Source organism: Pelophylax lessonae (assembly GCF_965119305.1).
Source record: "Pelophylax lessonae genome assembly, chromosome: 6".
Taxonomy (NCBI): Eukaryota; Metazoa; Chordata; class Amphibia; order Anura; family Ranidae; genus Pelophylax; species Pelophylax lessonae.
This window is the reverse complement of record NC_138773.1, coordinates 228,907,661-228,924,828: the sequence shown is the minus strand read 5'-3', so window position 1 is coordinate 228,924,828 and position 17,168 is coordinate 228,907,661. Positions and strand designations below refer to the sequence as shown.

General features: G+C 47.2%; 1 protein-coding gene and 1 pseudogene across 2 annotated transcripts; both read left to right on the top strand.

The window, feature by feature from the left end:
* Positions 1-3,493: 3,493 nt before the first annotated feature.
* ARL4C (ARF like GTPase 4C) lies at positions 3,494-5,002 on the top strand. The gene has a single exon (XM_082260058.1). The coding sequence runs from the start codon at positions 3,694-3,696 to the stop codon at positions 4,273-4,275; it is 582 nt and encodes a 193-aa protein (XP_082116184.1). The 5' UTR covers positions 3,494-3,693; the 3' UTR covers positions 4,276-5,002.
* Positions 4,493-6,037, top strand: LOC309557366 (annotated as a pseudogene). The gene has a single exon. The product of its transcript is annotated as an uncharacterized misc_RNA (transcript).
* Positions 6,038-17,168: the final 11,131 nt, after the last annotated feature.

Below are 17,168 nucleotides of genomic sequence, written 5' to 3'. Positions count from 1 at the left end.
GAACTCCTAGTCCATTGACACTTCCTGCAGCCCTGTAATGAAGGTCTGTACTTTGGTATGGACCTGAACTGGGGGAAGAGTCAGCAAGAGCCACAGCATCAGTGTGAATAGAGCCTTAAAAACTATCAAGCTCAGGGCCACATCCTGAGATGTCGGGAAATGTATGGTCAGCAGCAGTAACACATTCAAAACAAATTTAGGCTGATCATACCCCGTTCAACATTTGGCCGGTTCTGCACGGAGTGGACAGATTTAATTTGGTGCGAGGCCCTTCCTGTTCAACAGAAGTGGATTGTTTGAGCATGTCCCATCTGTCTGCAGCTGCTGATCAGTATATTTTGATCCAGCTGTGAGAATACATTATCCTGGTGGCAGAAATTTCCTCCACCCACCTTAATTGTGTGGATGGAGGAACCTTTTCTTTTTCGTCCAGCTTAATAGCTGAATGGGGAAAAAACTTTGGCCGGCTTTACGAAGTCTAAGTTCATATCTCCTCGTTTCCTATGTGCCGCATTTGCATGGGCACAGCAACTTATTAATTTGAATGGGCTGCTGTACCTGCGGGAAATGCAGGCAAAAGGTCCCCCCCCGACCCTTTTATCAAATGCACCTGCAGGGAAGCAACATAGAACCACATGGTGCTGCAGTAACTTGCGGTTTAGTGCAGCAGAAAACGTGCTGCATTTTTAGATGTGGGGGGTGCCATTAAGAGTTAATGGCAACCCAAATATCTACTAAAGAGCAGCATGTTTTGACTGTGGGAACGAGTATGATTTACACACGTTGCAGAAGCTGCAATAGTCAGTGGACTGAATGGACAATAACAAACAGATTTCCCCATCCACACAAATGAGGTGGATGGAGGAATCCTCCCTGCTGAGACACTGGGGTTGATTTACTATAGGCAAATAGACTGTGTACTTTGCAAAGTGCAGTTGCCCTCTGAAAGTGCAGTTGCCTCCAAGCTTAGTAAATGCGGTAAGGCTTATCTTTGCAGAGTACCCAATCACATGCAAGTAAAATAAAAAAAAATTGCATTTTTGCTTGCACGTGATTTGATGACAGAAGTCAGCAGAGTTTCTGCTCATTTACTAAGTTCTGGAGCAACTTGACACGTTGCATTTGGTGGCAGGGACCAGTGGCATGCTACATCTGGTGGCAGGCTTTAGTGGCTGGTGACACACTGCATTTGGTGGCAGGGACCAGTTACTCTCCGCATTTGGTGGCAGGGACCAGTGACACGCTGCATTTGGTGGCAGAGACCAGTGAGAAGCTGAATCTGTTGGCGGGGACCAGTGACACGTTGCATCTGGTGGCAGGGACCAGTGGGAAGCTGAACCTGGTGGCAGGGACCAGTGACATACTGCATCTGGTAGCAGGGATCAGTGACTAGTGACATGCTGCATCTGGTAGCAGGGATCAGTGACTGGTGACACGCTGCATCTGGTGGAAAGCTATAGTGACTAGTGACACCCTGTATCTGGTTGCAGGCTATAGTGACTAGTGACATGCTGCATCTGGTAGCAGGGATCAGTGACTGGTGACACGCTGCATCTGGTGGAAATCTATAGTGACTAGTGACACACTGCATATGGTGGAAGGCTATAGTGACTAGTGACATGCTGCATCTGATGGCAGGGACCAGCGACTAGTGACACGCTGCATCTGGTGGCAGGGACCAGTGACTAGTGACACGCTGCATCTGGTGGAAAGCTATAGTGACTAATGACATGCTGCATCTGGTTGCAAGCTATAGTACCTAGTGAAACGATGCATATGGTGGCAGGGACCAGTGACAAGTTGCATCTGGTGGCAGGGACCAGAGACATGCTGCATCTGGTAGCAGGCTATAGTGACTAGTGACAAGCTGCATCTGGTGGCAGTGAAAAGTGACACCCTGTATCTGGTGGCAGGCTATAGTGACTAGTGACACGCTGCATCTGGTGGCAGGGACCAGTTAGAAGTTGCATCTGGTGGCAGAGACCAGTAACATGCTGCCTCTGGTGGCAGGCTTTAGTGTATGGTGACACATTGCATCTGGTGGCAGGGACCAGTGGCAAGCTGAATCTGGTGGCCGGCTATAGTCACTAGTAACATGCTGCATCTGGTGGTTGGCTTTAGTGGTTAATGACATGCTATATCTGGTGGCAGGCTTTAGTGGCAGGGAGGGACCAGTGACACGCTGCATCCGATGGCAGGGATCAGTGACATGCCGCATTTAGTTGCAATAGTAACTAGTGAAATGCTGCATATGGTGGCAGAGACCAGTGACAAGCTGAATCCTGTGGTAGAGACCATAGACACGCTGCATTTGATGGCAGGAACCAGTGACATGCTGCCTCCGATGGCAGGGACCAGTGACATGCTGCATCGGATGGCAGGGCCCAGTGACATGCTGCATCGGATGGCAGGGACCAGTGACATGCTGCATCCGATGGCAGGGCCCAGTGACATGCTGCATCGGATGGCAGGGACCAGTGACATGCTGCATCCGATAGCAGGGACCAGTGACATACTGCATACGATGGCAGGGACCAGTGACATGCTGCATCCGATGGCAGGGACCAGTGACACGCTACATCTGGTGGCAGGCTTTAGTGGCTGGTGACACACTGCATCTGGTGGCAGGGACCAGTGACACGCTACATCTGGTGGCAGGCTTTAGTGGCTGGTGACACACTGCATCTGGTGGCAGGGACCAGTGACACGCTACATCTGGTGGCAGGCTTTAGTGGCTGGTGACACACTGCATCTGGTGGCAGGGACCAGTGACATGCTACATCTGGTGGCAGGCTTTAGTGGCTGGTGACACACTGCATCTGGTGGCAGGGACCAGTGACACGCTACATCTGGTGGCAGGCTTTAGTGGCTGGTGACACACTGCATCTGGTGACAAGGACCAGTGACTATCTAGTTGCAGGAAAACAAGCTCAAGGCTCCCACTGATTCTGCATTCTGGTGAGTTGAAGCAGACAGAATCTGGAGTCAGTAAAGTCCCCTACACCGTATCCTGGCCAACATTTGGCCCGTTTATATGGCACCCTGTCCAACAAAAGCCGGCTTGCTGGAAGACCAGCAGCCCACCAGCTCCCATTCAGTGCTCTCAGCCAATGGCGGAGAGCGCTGATTGGAGCGTTCTGGCGCTCAGTGCGGGATATCGATGTACTATCATCAGATTGTTAGTACAGTGGCTCCGAATGGAGCTGACATTTTTTTTTTCGTTCAACCCGCTGATACCAGACTTTAGTGCGGCAACCAATCAGCTTGTAGCTCTCATTTTTAAAGCTTAACTGAAGAAGCTGAAGCTAGAAGCTGATTGGTTTCCATGCTGCAGCTTGTGATGAATGTGTAGGGAGATGACACAGAGCCCTCCATGTGACAGTTCCCAGCCACGTTACCCTGTATGTAGGAGGGTGGTGTGGCCCTTTTAAGAGCCCTCTCCCTCCTCCCTCCTCGCAGTGTTAGGGGTGTGATCGGGGAGGAGATGGATGGTTGGGGATGCAGATTGATTATCATGTGAAGGGTTGGAGGAGGGAGAGATAAGAGTACGGAGGAGAAGGAGCGGACACCGGAGGAGGAGGGGGGTGACATCTCGTGCACTGGCCGGCCCGGGGGACCCCGCAGCACCCCGGCACACCTTCCCAGCACACGGCATGCTCGGTGGTGAGGATCCGCGGAGGGTCACCTGTAGACATGGGGAACATCTCCTCCAACATCTCCTCCTTCCAGTCCCTGCACATCGTCATGCTCGGCCTGGACTCCGCCGGTAAGACCACCGTCCTCTACCGGCTCAAGTTTAACGAGTTCGTCAACACCGTGCCCACCATCGGCTTCAACACCGAGCGGATCCGGCTCAGCAACGGGGCGGCCAAGGGCATCAGCTGCCACTTCTGGGATGTGGGCGGCCAGGAGAAGCTGCGGCCCCTCTGGAAGTCGTACAGCCGCTGCACGGACGGCATCATCTACGTGGTGGACTCGGTGGACTCAGACCGGCTGGAGGAGGCAAAGACCGAGCTGCACAAGGTGACCAAATTCGCCGAGAACCAGGGGACCCCTCTGCTGGTCATCGCCAACAAGCAGGACTTACCCAAGTCTCTAGCAGTCACTGAGATCGAGAGACAGCTTGCCCTCCAAGAACTGAGCCCATCTACCCCCTACCATGTCCAGCCAGCCTGTGCCATCATCGGAGAGGGGCTCACCGAGGGCATGGACAAGCTCTATGAGATGATCCTCAAGAGGAGAAAGACCCTCAAGCAGAAGAAGAAGCAGCGGTAACATTGGGCTGGCCTACATGCCAACCAAAGATGACCTCCTGGGAGCTCCTACTGTGGTCATGGCATGTCTGGGTGCTGGACTGGAACCCCACTAAGAACAAACTCTTCCAAAAAGGAGAACGAGACCCTCAAGCAGAAGAAACCACAATAACATTGGGTTTGTTCTACATGCCAACTAAAGACGACCTACTGATCTTTAGGGCATTCCTACCGCAGGTATGGATTGTCTGGGTGCTGGCCTGGAACCCCACAAAGAACAAACCCTTCCAAAAAGGAGAACAAGACCCTCGAGCAGAAGAACCGCAATAACATTGGGTTTGTTCTACATGCCAACTAAAGACAACCTACTGATCTTTTAGGGGGTTCTTACCCCTGGCATGGCTTGTCTGGGTGCTGGCATGGAACCCCACAAAGAACAAACCCTTCCAAAAAGGAGAACAAGACCCTCGAGCAGAAGAACCGCAATAACATTGGGTTTGTTCTACATGCCAAGTAAAGTTGACCTACTGATCTTTTAGGGGGTTCTTACCCCTGGCATGGCTTATCTGGGTGCTGGCATGGAACCCCACAAAGAACAAACTCGTCCAAAAAGGAGAACGAGACCCTCAAGCAAAAGAAACCGCAATAACATTGGGTTTGTTCTACATTCCAACTACAGATGACCTACTGATCTTTAGAGCGTTTTTACCCCAAGCATGGCTTGTCTGGGTGCTGGTCTGGAACCCAACTCATTTCTCAAAAAAGAGACTCTCAAGCAAAAGAGGAAACAATTGGATTGGCCCACATGCCAACCAAAGATAACCTCCCTTATCTTTAGGGAGCTTTTACCACGGGCATGGCATGTCTGGGTGCTGGCCTGGAACCCAACAAAGAACAAACTTCTCAAAAGGAGAAAAAACCCTCAAGTTGGTGAAGAAGCCGCTATAACATTGGGCTTGTTCTGCATGCCAACCAAAGAAGCCCTCCTGATCTTTAGGGAGTTCCTGCTGTGGGCATGGCATGTCTGGGTGCTGGCCTGGAACCTACAAAGAACTAGCTCCTTGCACTATGTGACAAGAGTGACCCAGTTAACCAGATGCAGGGCAGGACCCTGACATTTGACCCCATTTATCCTGAAGGCATAAGCTGCATCATTGCAGCGCGATATGCGGCCCAACCCTCCAGTGCCACATGGGGATACAAAAAAAATTTGACACTATTGACCCAACCCTGGTATATGGAAATAGATGAAATCATTGACCCTGGGTAGGGCCAGATGACGAGTGTCCTGTATGACAGTGGACTGCTGACCGTCCTTGGCGATAGATATGGCTCAGTCTGTATAATTTATGGTCCTGCCAAAAAATATTGAAACTTGAAGTTTTTAGCATCCAGTGTTGACATTATCTCTGTGGACATGTCCTCGTATCACTGCCTCCCGGGGTGTGCTGTGTCTGCAGGGGGTTTCTCTGCTGTCTGACTTCAGTCTGTTTGACAGCTGTGCCTGGTATTCATTTTCCTCTGACACCTTGCATTTGTTTTCCCCCCTCCTTCATTCATATCCACAGGTTCCAAATGTAACATAGATTCTGTGCTACATTTCTGTGATTCAGTCTGTAGAGGAATGGGGTGTAGATATGGGGTGGGAGCCATGCTGGTGTCATCTCGTGTCCATTACTACTGCATGAGATTAATATGTGAGATTGCTAGAACGGTCCGCTGTTGCCATTTCTAGCCTCCATATTTTTGCACTCCTCACTAAACTGATTGTTGAATTTTATAAACTCCTTTGTTCTGTCTGTTTTGTTGTGTCCATGTTGCGTCTATTCATTCCAGGCAGTCTGATTTTTCATTTTCTTTTCAGGAAAAATATTGTAGAAAGGAACAGCTGCTGATTAGTGATGTTTGTGTATGCAATGTGTCTTATTTTGTGCAGACGGGATTTGCTACAGTCTTGCATTTGTTGTCTGTCTAAGCGGTGGGTGGCCTAAAAGATTTCACCATCCATGGTTCTTTTCCGAAATCTGACAGATACGGGTAGTCATCAGCTGCCTGGACTGTTCATATTATGTGGGAGACAGCTGTTTATACATCCGCTGATGTGGCCCCTAAACAATCTCATTTTTCATCTTGCCCGAATAAGATCTGAGCAGCTGGGTATCGGGAAGGAACGTTGTTGGGGGTATATAGATTCCCCCAGTTGTTAGATGACATCTAAAGCTCACCATATGCTATACAATCTGATTGTACAAACTCCTTTAGATCTACCATCAACTATGTAGTGCAAGGGCATGCATGATAGTATAAAGATTGATTGAATAGATTAGATGTGCCCCCATATTATATAGTTTTGGTAAATCTAAAGAAGATTATACAATCAGATTGTATGGTTACCATACACATTGCAGTGTAAAACAATTGAGCATCTCTGGGTGGCTGGGAGGCACAGGGACAGTGTACAGCCAGCTGTCAGCAGCCTGTCAAAATCAATGACAATACAGAAATACATTGTGCCTGTATACTGTTCCACTAAGGCTGGGTATGTTCCTAAAGCAAGAATTCTGTGTTCAGGGCATACAGCCTAAAGCTCGAGTAGTGCTTGGAACAGTGTACAGGCACTGTGTAGTTCAGCCTGTCATTGATTTTGACAGGCTGTACCTGTGCCTCCCTTGCACCCAGGAATGCCTATTTTTTTTTTTACTCTGTAAGACCCAAACTGCCCACAATCAAGGGGGCCTAAAACAATACTTAAGGGCCAGGATCGCACAGGAACGTGAGCGTTTAAATGCTCGCATTCCCGTGCGATTCTCAGTGTGGTTTGACAGCCTGTTCATTTGAGTGGGCTGCAAAATGCATTGGATTGCACAAACAGTAGTGCTTGAATTACTTTTAAAAATGATTTAATTTATTTATTTTGGGTAATTTTTTAGCGCCGCTTGTTGCAGCGCTTTACATATACATTGTAGATTCACACGAGTAGCTGCCCTCAAGGGGCTTACAACTCTAACTCGCATTCATACATACATACAGCTACTAGGGCCAAGTTGGACAGGAGCCAATTACCTACCAGCATTACTTTGGAGCATGTCTTTAAAAATGCACCGCACCAGATCGTACTGCAGCATCATGCAACTTGTTGCCCGCAAACACTCTGCGTTTGGGGTGCTGTTAACAATACATTGGCACCCATATACAGATTGTGAGAGCGGTATGGGAAACTCACACAGAATGCTGCACCGAGTGGTAATGCACCGAGTGGTAATGTGCATTACCACTAAAAAAGTATATTAATATCAAAGAAGGTAGCTTACAATATACTCACAAACATAGGATATGTACAAGCATGTAGGAAATAGGGACTGCTCGCTTCCAGGACACTTCTCTACTGATGGATAGCGTGATGGCTTCCTCGCAAGTTTGTATGGCTTACGCGTTTCGAGGGAGGACCCTCTTCCTCAGAGCCAAAGTTGCCACTGGCAGTGGCAACTTTGGCTTGTACATGCTTGTACATATCCTATGTTTGTGAGTATATTGTACGCTACCTTCTTTGATTTTAATAAACGTTTTTTAGTGGTAATGCACAAGGTCGGTGCGCCCTTCTCTTGTCGTTTTCTTGTAGTGCTTTTTGGATACCCTTGGTCCTGAGGAGGGCAGCAAGACCGCTCCACTGTGCCTAAAAAAAACACCTAGATCCTTTACCATTCCGCACACCACTCGAGCGCAGGAGAGAGAGATACTGTTTTGTGGTGTAAACCAGCCCTAAGGCCTGGTTCACACTTTTGCGAGCTGTGTTTTGCATATGCACCGCAGCCTTCCCATTTGAAAGGACTGCCGTGGCTCCTGAAGATGCAGGGAAAAGATCCCTGCACCATTTCTAAAAACGTGGCCAGCACGGAAACTGCAATACGGTTCCCAGTGTGTGTGGGTGCCACTAGGATTAATGGTACCCACATGTGCGGGAAATCGTACGCATCTCCTGCGTTTTCTGTGCGGGTGGTTGCACCTGCAGGAATGGGTGCAGACCCGCAGCGGGAACCACCTGCCTAAGCGTTATCCAGGCCTTGTTGATGATCTTCATATTTGTAAACAGTTTTCAGTAGTTATAACCAATAAGCACTGCACTGTTGCTTCTCATTATTAGTGCTCACATTCAGTATAAACTTATGCCCCGTACACACGTGCAGATTATCTGCAGACTTACCTTTTCTATGTAGTGCAAGGGCCTGCCAGATTGCATACAAATTGAAAGTGTTTAGATTTGACCTCATATTATATGGTTTTGGTAAGTCTGCAGACAAAAGTCTGCAGATAATCTGCACGTGTGTATGGGGCATAAGTCAGTGGAGACTGTGGCCAGAAAGAATTTCCAGCTTACAGGCAGACTTCCTAGACTGATCCCAACCACCCCACAGTCTGTATCATGTGCATGTGTCACAGCTGATACTTGAGTCCGTCATATTTGTCTATGGCCCTGATGCCCAAGTCGCAGGTCTTTGGTACTTGTACGGCCCTTGGATCCCAGCAGTCTGGGGAGGGAGTGGAAGCATTGATTTGTACGGAGGTAATAGCAGAGAATTCAGCCAGTCTCTAACCAAACCTGTAGCATGTCAACCGTCTCTATAGATAATTTAATGTAGTATGTCTGCAGTCTGACAGTCCTCGCTATCATTACATATACTGAACATTATGTGTGGCCCTTTGATGTCAGAGGCTGCAGTTGGAGCCCCTATACCTTGAAAATTGACAACCATTGCACTATGGGCACCAATACAAAGGGAGTATAGCGTATTTTTCGAAGAAGAAATAGTCATTTTCCCAACCAGCCTAAATAGCTATTCTTAGCTGCACCAGACAAAGATGTCTCGGAATAGAATAGCATTGGGTCTTTGCTTACTCATCATCCATAGCGTGCTCACATCAGTAATTCCTCACGATTCAGACCGGAGATAATAGTTCTTTAATAATTCAGCTGTATGGAAAGATATTATAGGTGCAGAATACCCCCAGACAGATATAAACATACCCTGTAGTTCACAATAGACTTGGGTTATGCATGCATGCATTCATCTATTCTGTCGTGTTTTTCTTTGGTACTCCAGTTCATATCATTGTGCAAAATATCAGCTGATTTAAGAATAGAATTTTAACAATTCAGTCTAAATCCACTGATGGAGGTGCATTTGCTTTACGTTACACCCATAATCCGGCTGTAATATGGTGCAAAAGGGGAATCTAGCCTTTAGAGCCAGTTCACATCACATGAAGTCTAGTGCGTTTTTTTTTTTTCTGTATCAAAAATGCATGGAAAGTAGGTTATATGGTTTTCAATGGCATAGTTCACACCAGTGCAGTCAGTGCCAGAAAAGAGTCGAACGTGCTGCATTTTTTTGTTTTTCTGCACTGTACTGGACCCGGTAAAATGCAACGGAGTGCATTTTAAGGTGAAGAAAAGAGGGGGAAAAATGCACGGGAATGCATCAAAAATGCACTAAAAAGGCATCAACAACACGCATTCAAAAAAAGCACCCGGAACGCATCCAGTTTGCGTTTTCCTATGATGCGAACTGGCCCAAAAAGAAAATCTGTAACAAGTGGAAATATTGGGGCTGCCATTCCCTTTTCTGAAAAAAATAATTGCTAGGCTGCCACTGCTTTTTATACTTTGAGTTACTGACCTAGAAAAGCACTCAACAAGTAAAACCCATGTATCAGAACTTCCGATTTGTAGGCTTGTTCCAGGTCAATGACTCAGAAATGATGAAGGTTGCTGGATCAGCATAACAGCCTGCCTACATCTTCTCTTTGTACAGAATAGTGTCTTCAGACTTCAGACAGGCACATTTCTGGGAATATACAACATGGGCAGTTACTACATGTCCCTCACTGTCCCTGCAGGAGCTCACGCCACTTTGGAAAAATTCTTTGCATATTTTTGTGGTACTGGTAGAGGTCCTTGGCATTTAGCAGGTACATTTTTTCTTTTTTTTAAAGAGAAAGGGAGTCCAGGGTGATATAAGCATTGGGACAATCTCTCATGTATAACTATTAACATACTTTAGAATCCATTTACACTGCTGTGGTCAAGGCTGGGTTCACACTGGTGCGATGCCAGACATTGCATGTGATTAGCACCCGCTTTTCTGTGCATATCACGTCTGTGCATTGCAAATTCAGCCGCATCGCATTCGCACCAAAATGGTGCAGGACCCTTTTTTTTTGGTCTGCACTGAAGTCGGATCACATGGGTGTTCAGACCCATGCGCTCAGATTTCCCAGTTCCCACTGGGTTCTGCGAACAGATTTGGAGGTGTCATTATCTTTATATTGCAACCTGCAGCAGAGAGCAGTGTGAACTGCCTGCGAGTCAGGCGCAATGCGGGAACCCGCAGAGGAATCGATGTGGTTCCCGCATCGCACCAGTGTGAACCCAGCCTGAAGTGCTGTAAAACCTTGGATTACGAGCATAATTTCTTCCAGAAGCATGCTTGTAATCCAAAGCACTCTTATATCAAAGCGAGTTTCCCCATAAGAAATAATAGAATCTCCGATGATTCGTTCCACAACCAATTATTCATAAGTCTTTCGGTTTATAGTCCATATAAAAAGATTATAGCAATATGATAGTTTGTGTAACCAAAAATGTCCATCCACAAGGGGATTAGAAGCAAACTCCAGCAGGAGCTACAGAGTATAAAAGAGAAGAGAGGCACCTCTAAGTGTAGCAATATGGTTACATTTAATGAAGGTGCAACATTTGGTGCCGGTTCACACTAACGCGGCACGACTTCGGGGGCGACCTGTGAAGTCGCGTGCACCGCGACTTCGACGCGACTTGCACGGGCTTCATATAATGAATATCTATGCACGTCGCTCCGATGTCGCCCCGAAGTAGTACAGGAACCTTTTTCTAAGTCTGAGCGACTTGAGTCGCTCCTATTAGAACGGTTCCCGTAGCACACAATGGACCGCGACTTGTCAGGCTGACCAGTCGCCTGACAAGTCTCGGTAGTGTGAATGGAGTCTTAGCAACTCACATGGTTAAAGATTAAAGGTGGCACATCTAAAGCCGGATACAAACTATACAATTCTCTTTAGATTTACCAAAACCATATAATATGAGGTCAAACCTAAACACTTTCAATTTGTATGCAATCAGTCAGGCCCGTGCACTACATAGTTAAAAGGAAAATCTAAAGGAAATCTAACAACAAAAGTTGTATAATGTGTATCCAGCTTAAGTATGCAGGCATCTGGGGTAAAGCTGTCCACACAGACCATCCTCCGCACCGCCGGCTCTCACCGATGTCAGTCTGCAATCGTGACCGGGAAGACTATCCTGCAGTAGAGCGATCTAATGCCCCATACACACGTGCAGATTATCTGCAGACTTTTGTCTGCAGACTTACCTTTTCTATGTAGTGCAAGGGCCTGCCGGATTGCATACAAATTGAAAGTGTTTAGGTTTGACCTCATATTATATGGTTTTGGTAAGTCTGCAGACAAAAGTCTGCAGATAATCTGCATGTGTGTATGGGGCATAAAAGCGAGGCCTGAAGCGCTCGTGGAGCGCAGTGTGGAAGGGATGATGGCGGTGAGGAGGATGGTCTATGTGGACAGCTTTACCCCGGATGCCAGCATACTTAGATGTGTCTGTTTTATTCATCAACCATGTAAGTTACTTAATACCTTCAATAAATGTACCTTCAATAAATGTATTGCTACACTTAGAGGCGCCTCTCTTCGCTTTTATACTCAGTTGTGACTGAGTATATCAAGTCAAAATTTGTTAACAAATGTTTGCTTGTCTTGCAAAACGCTCTCAAACCAAGTTACTCTCAATCCAAGGTTTTACTGTATATTGAAACCCATAAACCAAAGTGTAATATATTGCAGCTTACTGGTTCTTAGATGTGGTGATTGCATATATTTTTTTCAGGCTTGTTTTTTTCCTGCTGATCCTGCCAGTAACACCCTTTTTGTTCTAGGTGACAGTGCTCACTTCACTGTACTGTATCTATGGAGAAGCAACATCGTAACCTTAATACAAGTAGGACTACAGAACACCTTTCCTCATCTCTCTCACATAGGAGGGACATGTTCTGTAGTCCACATAGAAAAACTAGGTATGGCCAGCAACACTGATTGGGATAACTCTACTCATAGTGCACAGGAAGGTTGGAGCACACTGGATTTCTGTAGGATCAAACAGATATAAATCCCATTGGAGATGTTTTGTTATAACAGAACACAAAGAAGCAAATAGGACAAGTTCAATGTTAAGGCTCCTTTCACATGCCGTGCTCTATGGTATATATACGCCGTGCTCTATGTGACCAGGGAGTGCTGAGCCACCTTCCTAAGAGTGCGGTAAGCAACGGTGCAATTGGTGGTACACCCACTGGCGCCAAACTTTGTTTAGCACGCAATCACACACGTGGTTATCAATAGCACTCAGCACTTTATATGTATACATGTGTTTATATGGTACACTGAGCACAGCCCATGCGAATATATAAAAGGTTTACAGCATGCAGCACTTTGGTTTAAGCACTATATGCACTTTTATATGTTTTATATGAATTATACAGTGTATGGAATTGCACAGACACAATATTTATGTGGTAGCGCCGGTCCCAACATCACTTGCACTTTTTACCTTCCTTTCACATGGGCGATCCAATTAGGTCCACCTGTCAGTTTTTCAGGTGAGCCTAAAGGACCATGCATTCCTATGGACAGATTGGTATAAACAGACGCAATCCTAAAGGCCCGTACACACGTACCGATCGTCGGCATACAAACGTCGGTGGACGAAGGATCTGCCGATTGTACGCGTGTTAGTATGGTGCCTCCGACAGATGTCTGCGCACAATCCGCGGACAAAAGTCTTTCTTGCAAACATGAAAATATTTGTATGCCGACACCAGAACGGACGATTGTTCGCCTGTCAGTACACAATTCGGCCGACAGACCGCAGATTTGCAAGACTGGGCATGCTCAGAAAATAGAAAACACAGGGAAAGTTAACCATTACATGACATCACTTCTGCAGTCGGCGGACAAAATTCTTGTGCTGTCCTTGTGCTGTCTTTGCACTTTTCAGCAGACACCGACATCCCGGGGAGAAAAGAGGAACATTTGTAAGCCGACCATCGGTACGTGTGTACGGGGCTAAAGAGCGGGCTCTGTCTATGTCCTCTCTGCAGAAAGTGATCGGACACAGACAGAGCCCGTGTGTCATCCGCCCACTCTGAACAGCAGGGGATCTGTGAATTGATCCATGGCTGATCATAAAGGAATTCGCCCTATGTAAAAACAAGGCCTTAGGTTTACGTACACTTTAAGGTTACTTTGCCACTTAAGGCCCCTTTTACACTTGTACGACCTGAAAGTCACGTGACCTTGAAGCAATGCCTGTGTAATCCTGAGGTCTATGGACCTCAAGTTGCATCAAAGTCCGACCAAAGTAGTGCATGGATGGACTATTTTGAAGTTGCACAGATAAGAATGGTACTCATTGGAAATCATGGGGTACGACTTGTCATGCGACTTTGCAGTCCCAAGTCGCACAAGTGTGAAAGGGGCTTAAAACAATAACACTACAAAGAAGTGCAGGCAATTCTAGGTGTCTGCACGTTTAGGGCTCCTTCATACCATTTTGCTTTGTTGTACGTTACAAGTTAACCACTTGCTGACCAGCTGCCGCAGTCATATGGCGGCAGGCTCCCGCGAATTGGCATACCTGTACGGCGGTCCACAGTAGCACTCTTGGAAGCGTGCGCGCATCCACTCGCCAGCCCAAAAGCTGATCCATGGGGGCGGTGGCCGCGTTTGCCGCCGGGTGCCTGCGATCGCTCCCAGTGAAGAGAGAACGGCGGTCTGCTGTTGTAAACAGCAGACCGTTCTCTCTGGAATCAATGCAGAGCTCCTGTGTTCCTCCTATTTGGGAACACAGGTCTCTATTGATTTCACAATTCTAATGCCCCGTACACACGTGCAGATTATCTGAAGACTTTTGTCTGCAGACTTACCAAAACCATATAATATGAGGTCAAACCTAAACACTTTCAATTTCTATGCAATCCGGCAGGCCCTTGCACTACATAGAAAAGGTAAATCTGAAGACAAAAGTCTTCAGATAATCTGCACGTGTGTACGGGGCATTAATCTAAATTTCCCTATTTCTGGCTACAGCAGGGGTTGTTGCAGCTTACTGTGCTTGGGCCATTCTATAATGCACTGCACTACAACACACTTGGTGTCAACACAATGCATAGCTGTGAAGCCAGTAATACCCAACACCTTTTTTAACTTTTTAGAGGATGGAGTCCTTGTAAAGATGTATGCATTTATATGTTTATAATTATGTTCTCAAAGTATTTATTTGCTGTGTTGCTTCGTTAACACACTTCTCTGTTAGTCTTTCAATATATAGGGGAAAGTTAGTCCTAGATTTGATGTACTAGCATGAAAATCCATGTAAAATGCACATTTTTTTCCATGTGGTGGTATTCATCCTTATGGAAATAGTAGGGATGCACTGAAATGATAATTCTGGGCCGAAACCGAAAATGCAGGATGCCCTTGGCCGACAACCGAAACCGAAAATGACTTTTTCCCCCAAATAATTTTAAAATAGATAGAAGAGGGGCATACACCAAAAACAGGCAGCGATGTACACCTGTTGCTGCCACCCGGGTTGACAAGAGGTTAATTTAATTACCAATGGTATTTGTATTATGCAGCATGAGGGGGTTAATGTATTGCCACTGCTGTTCACTGATGCATTAGTGACCGACCAGTGGCCCTTAATTAACCCCTTTGTGCTGCATTAGTGCAACCAGTATCAGTGTTAATTAACACTGGTTGCACTGCTACTGGTTGCACTAATGCAGCACAAAGGGGTTAAATAACTGCCACTGGTCGGTCACTAATGCATCAGTGACCAGCAGTGGCAACACATTAACCCCCTCATGCTGCATAATACTAATACCAATGGTAAACTCGCCTCAGCTTGCCCCCCCCTCTCACCGCCCCCCCCCCCCCCCCGCCTCAGCGTCCTTACTGTCAGACACTCTACTCCTCCGGTGTCCTTCATTCAAAAGACGTGCCTCTGGCCGGCGGCCCGCCTCCCGGTGATGTCACTACTACTACGATCTGTGTATGAATGAACTGACACACCGGGCGGGAGGGCGGGCGAGCGGCCGCTAATAGCTATAACTGTGAGCGCTTCACTTCCCTGTCAGAGGAGATACCCGCATGACAGGGAAGTGAAGCTCTCACATAGTTATAGCTATTAGCGACCGCTCACCTGCCCTCCCGCCCGGTGTCAGGTCAGTTCATTCATACACCGATCGTAGTAGTAGGGACATCACAGGGAGGCAGGCGGCCAGCCAGAGGCGGGACTTTTCAAATCAACGCTGCACCCTCCCCCTTCCTCACGGCGGCCATTAATTTCGGCACGTTTAACCCATTTTCGGCCGAAATGGGATAGGCCCATTTTCAGACGAAAATTTTAATGGCCGAAATTTCAGTGCATCCCTAGGAAAAAGTGCATGTTGTAAACCACAACTAAGGGCCGCAGTGGTTTATTTAGTTTGTGGGCAGCGGCCATTTTGGGCTGCAGAGCCATGTGGCAGGGTTGGTGTGATGTGCATTTTATTGCAGCTCAGAGCTCCCCCTTTTTTTTTTGTGAAGTTCCTAAAGTGTATGTCACTATACAACAGTGTGGTCTGATGCATGGCCACCCAGAGAGGTGCGATAATATGCAAATATATTGCATAATGTCGCACAGCTCTGGAACACATTCTGGTGTGAACATGACACACAGAAAACTTGCATTTACCTGAATTTATCTTTGAAGAAAAACGCAGGTAACTGCACATAGTGTGAACGGACCCTTAAAGTGGTTGTAAAGGTTTAATTATTTTTTTTTAAAGCAGACTGGATCTGACTGGAGGTAGGCGGGTATAAATGGTCGATAGAGGTGAATGGTCTGTCCAATCAGGTCTGCCTAAAAAACTTACCTGATCAGAATGGGCATGTGAAAGGGGCTTAAAGAGGTTGTAAACCTTAAAAAAAAAAAAAAATTGCATACTAGCTCCATATGAAATACTTAGCCTAGAACGAAGCCCCAGCAGTGCTGCCCGCTCACTGGTGACACGGTCGACATGTTCAGCTGTCTTCCTTCCAGATTTGCGTCCTCTGGCCATCTGATTGGCCGGTGCAGTGATGACGTCACTGGCGCGCATGCGTGCAGGAGTTGCCGTTCACAGCACAGGGCTCCGAAGGAACGGCACGGGACGGGCAGTCCTCCCGCTGAGCTGTTGTGTTCTGACAGGTGGACATCACCTCCCGCCCGGACACTCCAATCAGCGCTCTCTGCCATTGGCTGAGAGCGCTGATTGGGAGTCTTGTCTGCTGCTGGTTTTCCAGCATGCACGTCCGACAGACCGACATACACACGGGCCGAATGTCGGACATTTTTTTTTTTTGAGACGGCTGGTGTCTCCCGACATTCGGCCCGCGTGTACCCGGCTTTTAGTGCCATTTCACACAAATGCGATGCAGGAAGCCTGCGAATCCACTGCGGGTTCCCACATCACACTCGACTTGCAGGCAGTTCACACTGCCATATGCGAATCGCTGGGGGTGTCGATACAAGGTTAACAACACGTCTAGACCATATCGCATTGCAAACTGTCAGTTTGGACATGAATCAGATGGCGTAGGTGTGAATACCCATGTGATCTGATTCTGGTGCGGACCAAAAAAAGGGTCCTGTGCGACTTTGGTCCGAATGCGATGCAAATTCAGCCATACATTCTGTATGGCTGAATTCGCAACGCACAGACATTGCATGTGAATTTGCGGAGCAGTGCGCTGTGGATCACATGCGATGTCTGACATCGCTGA

What these genes read in the sequence shown, in the direction of transcription:
- ARL4C (XM_082260058.1), top strand. Translation starts at nt 3,694, where the DNA reads ATGGGGAACATCTCCTCCAACATCTCCTCCTTCCAGTCCCTGCACATC.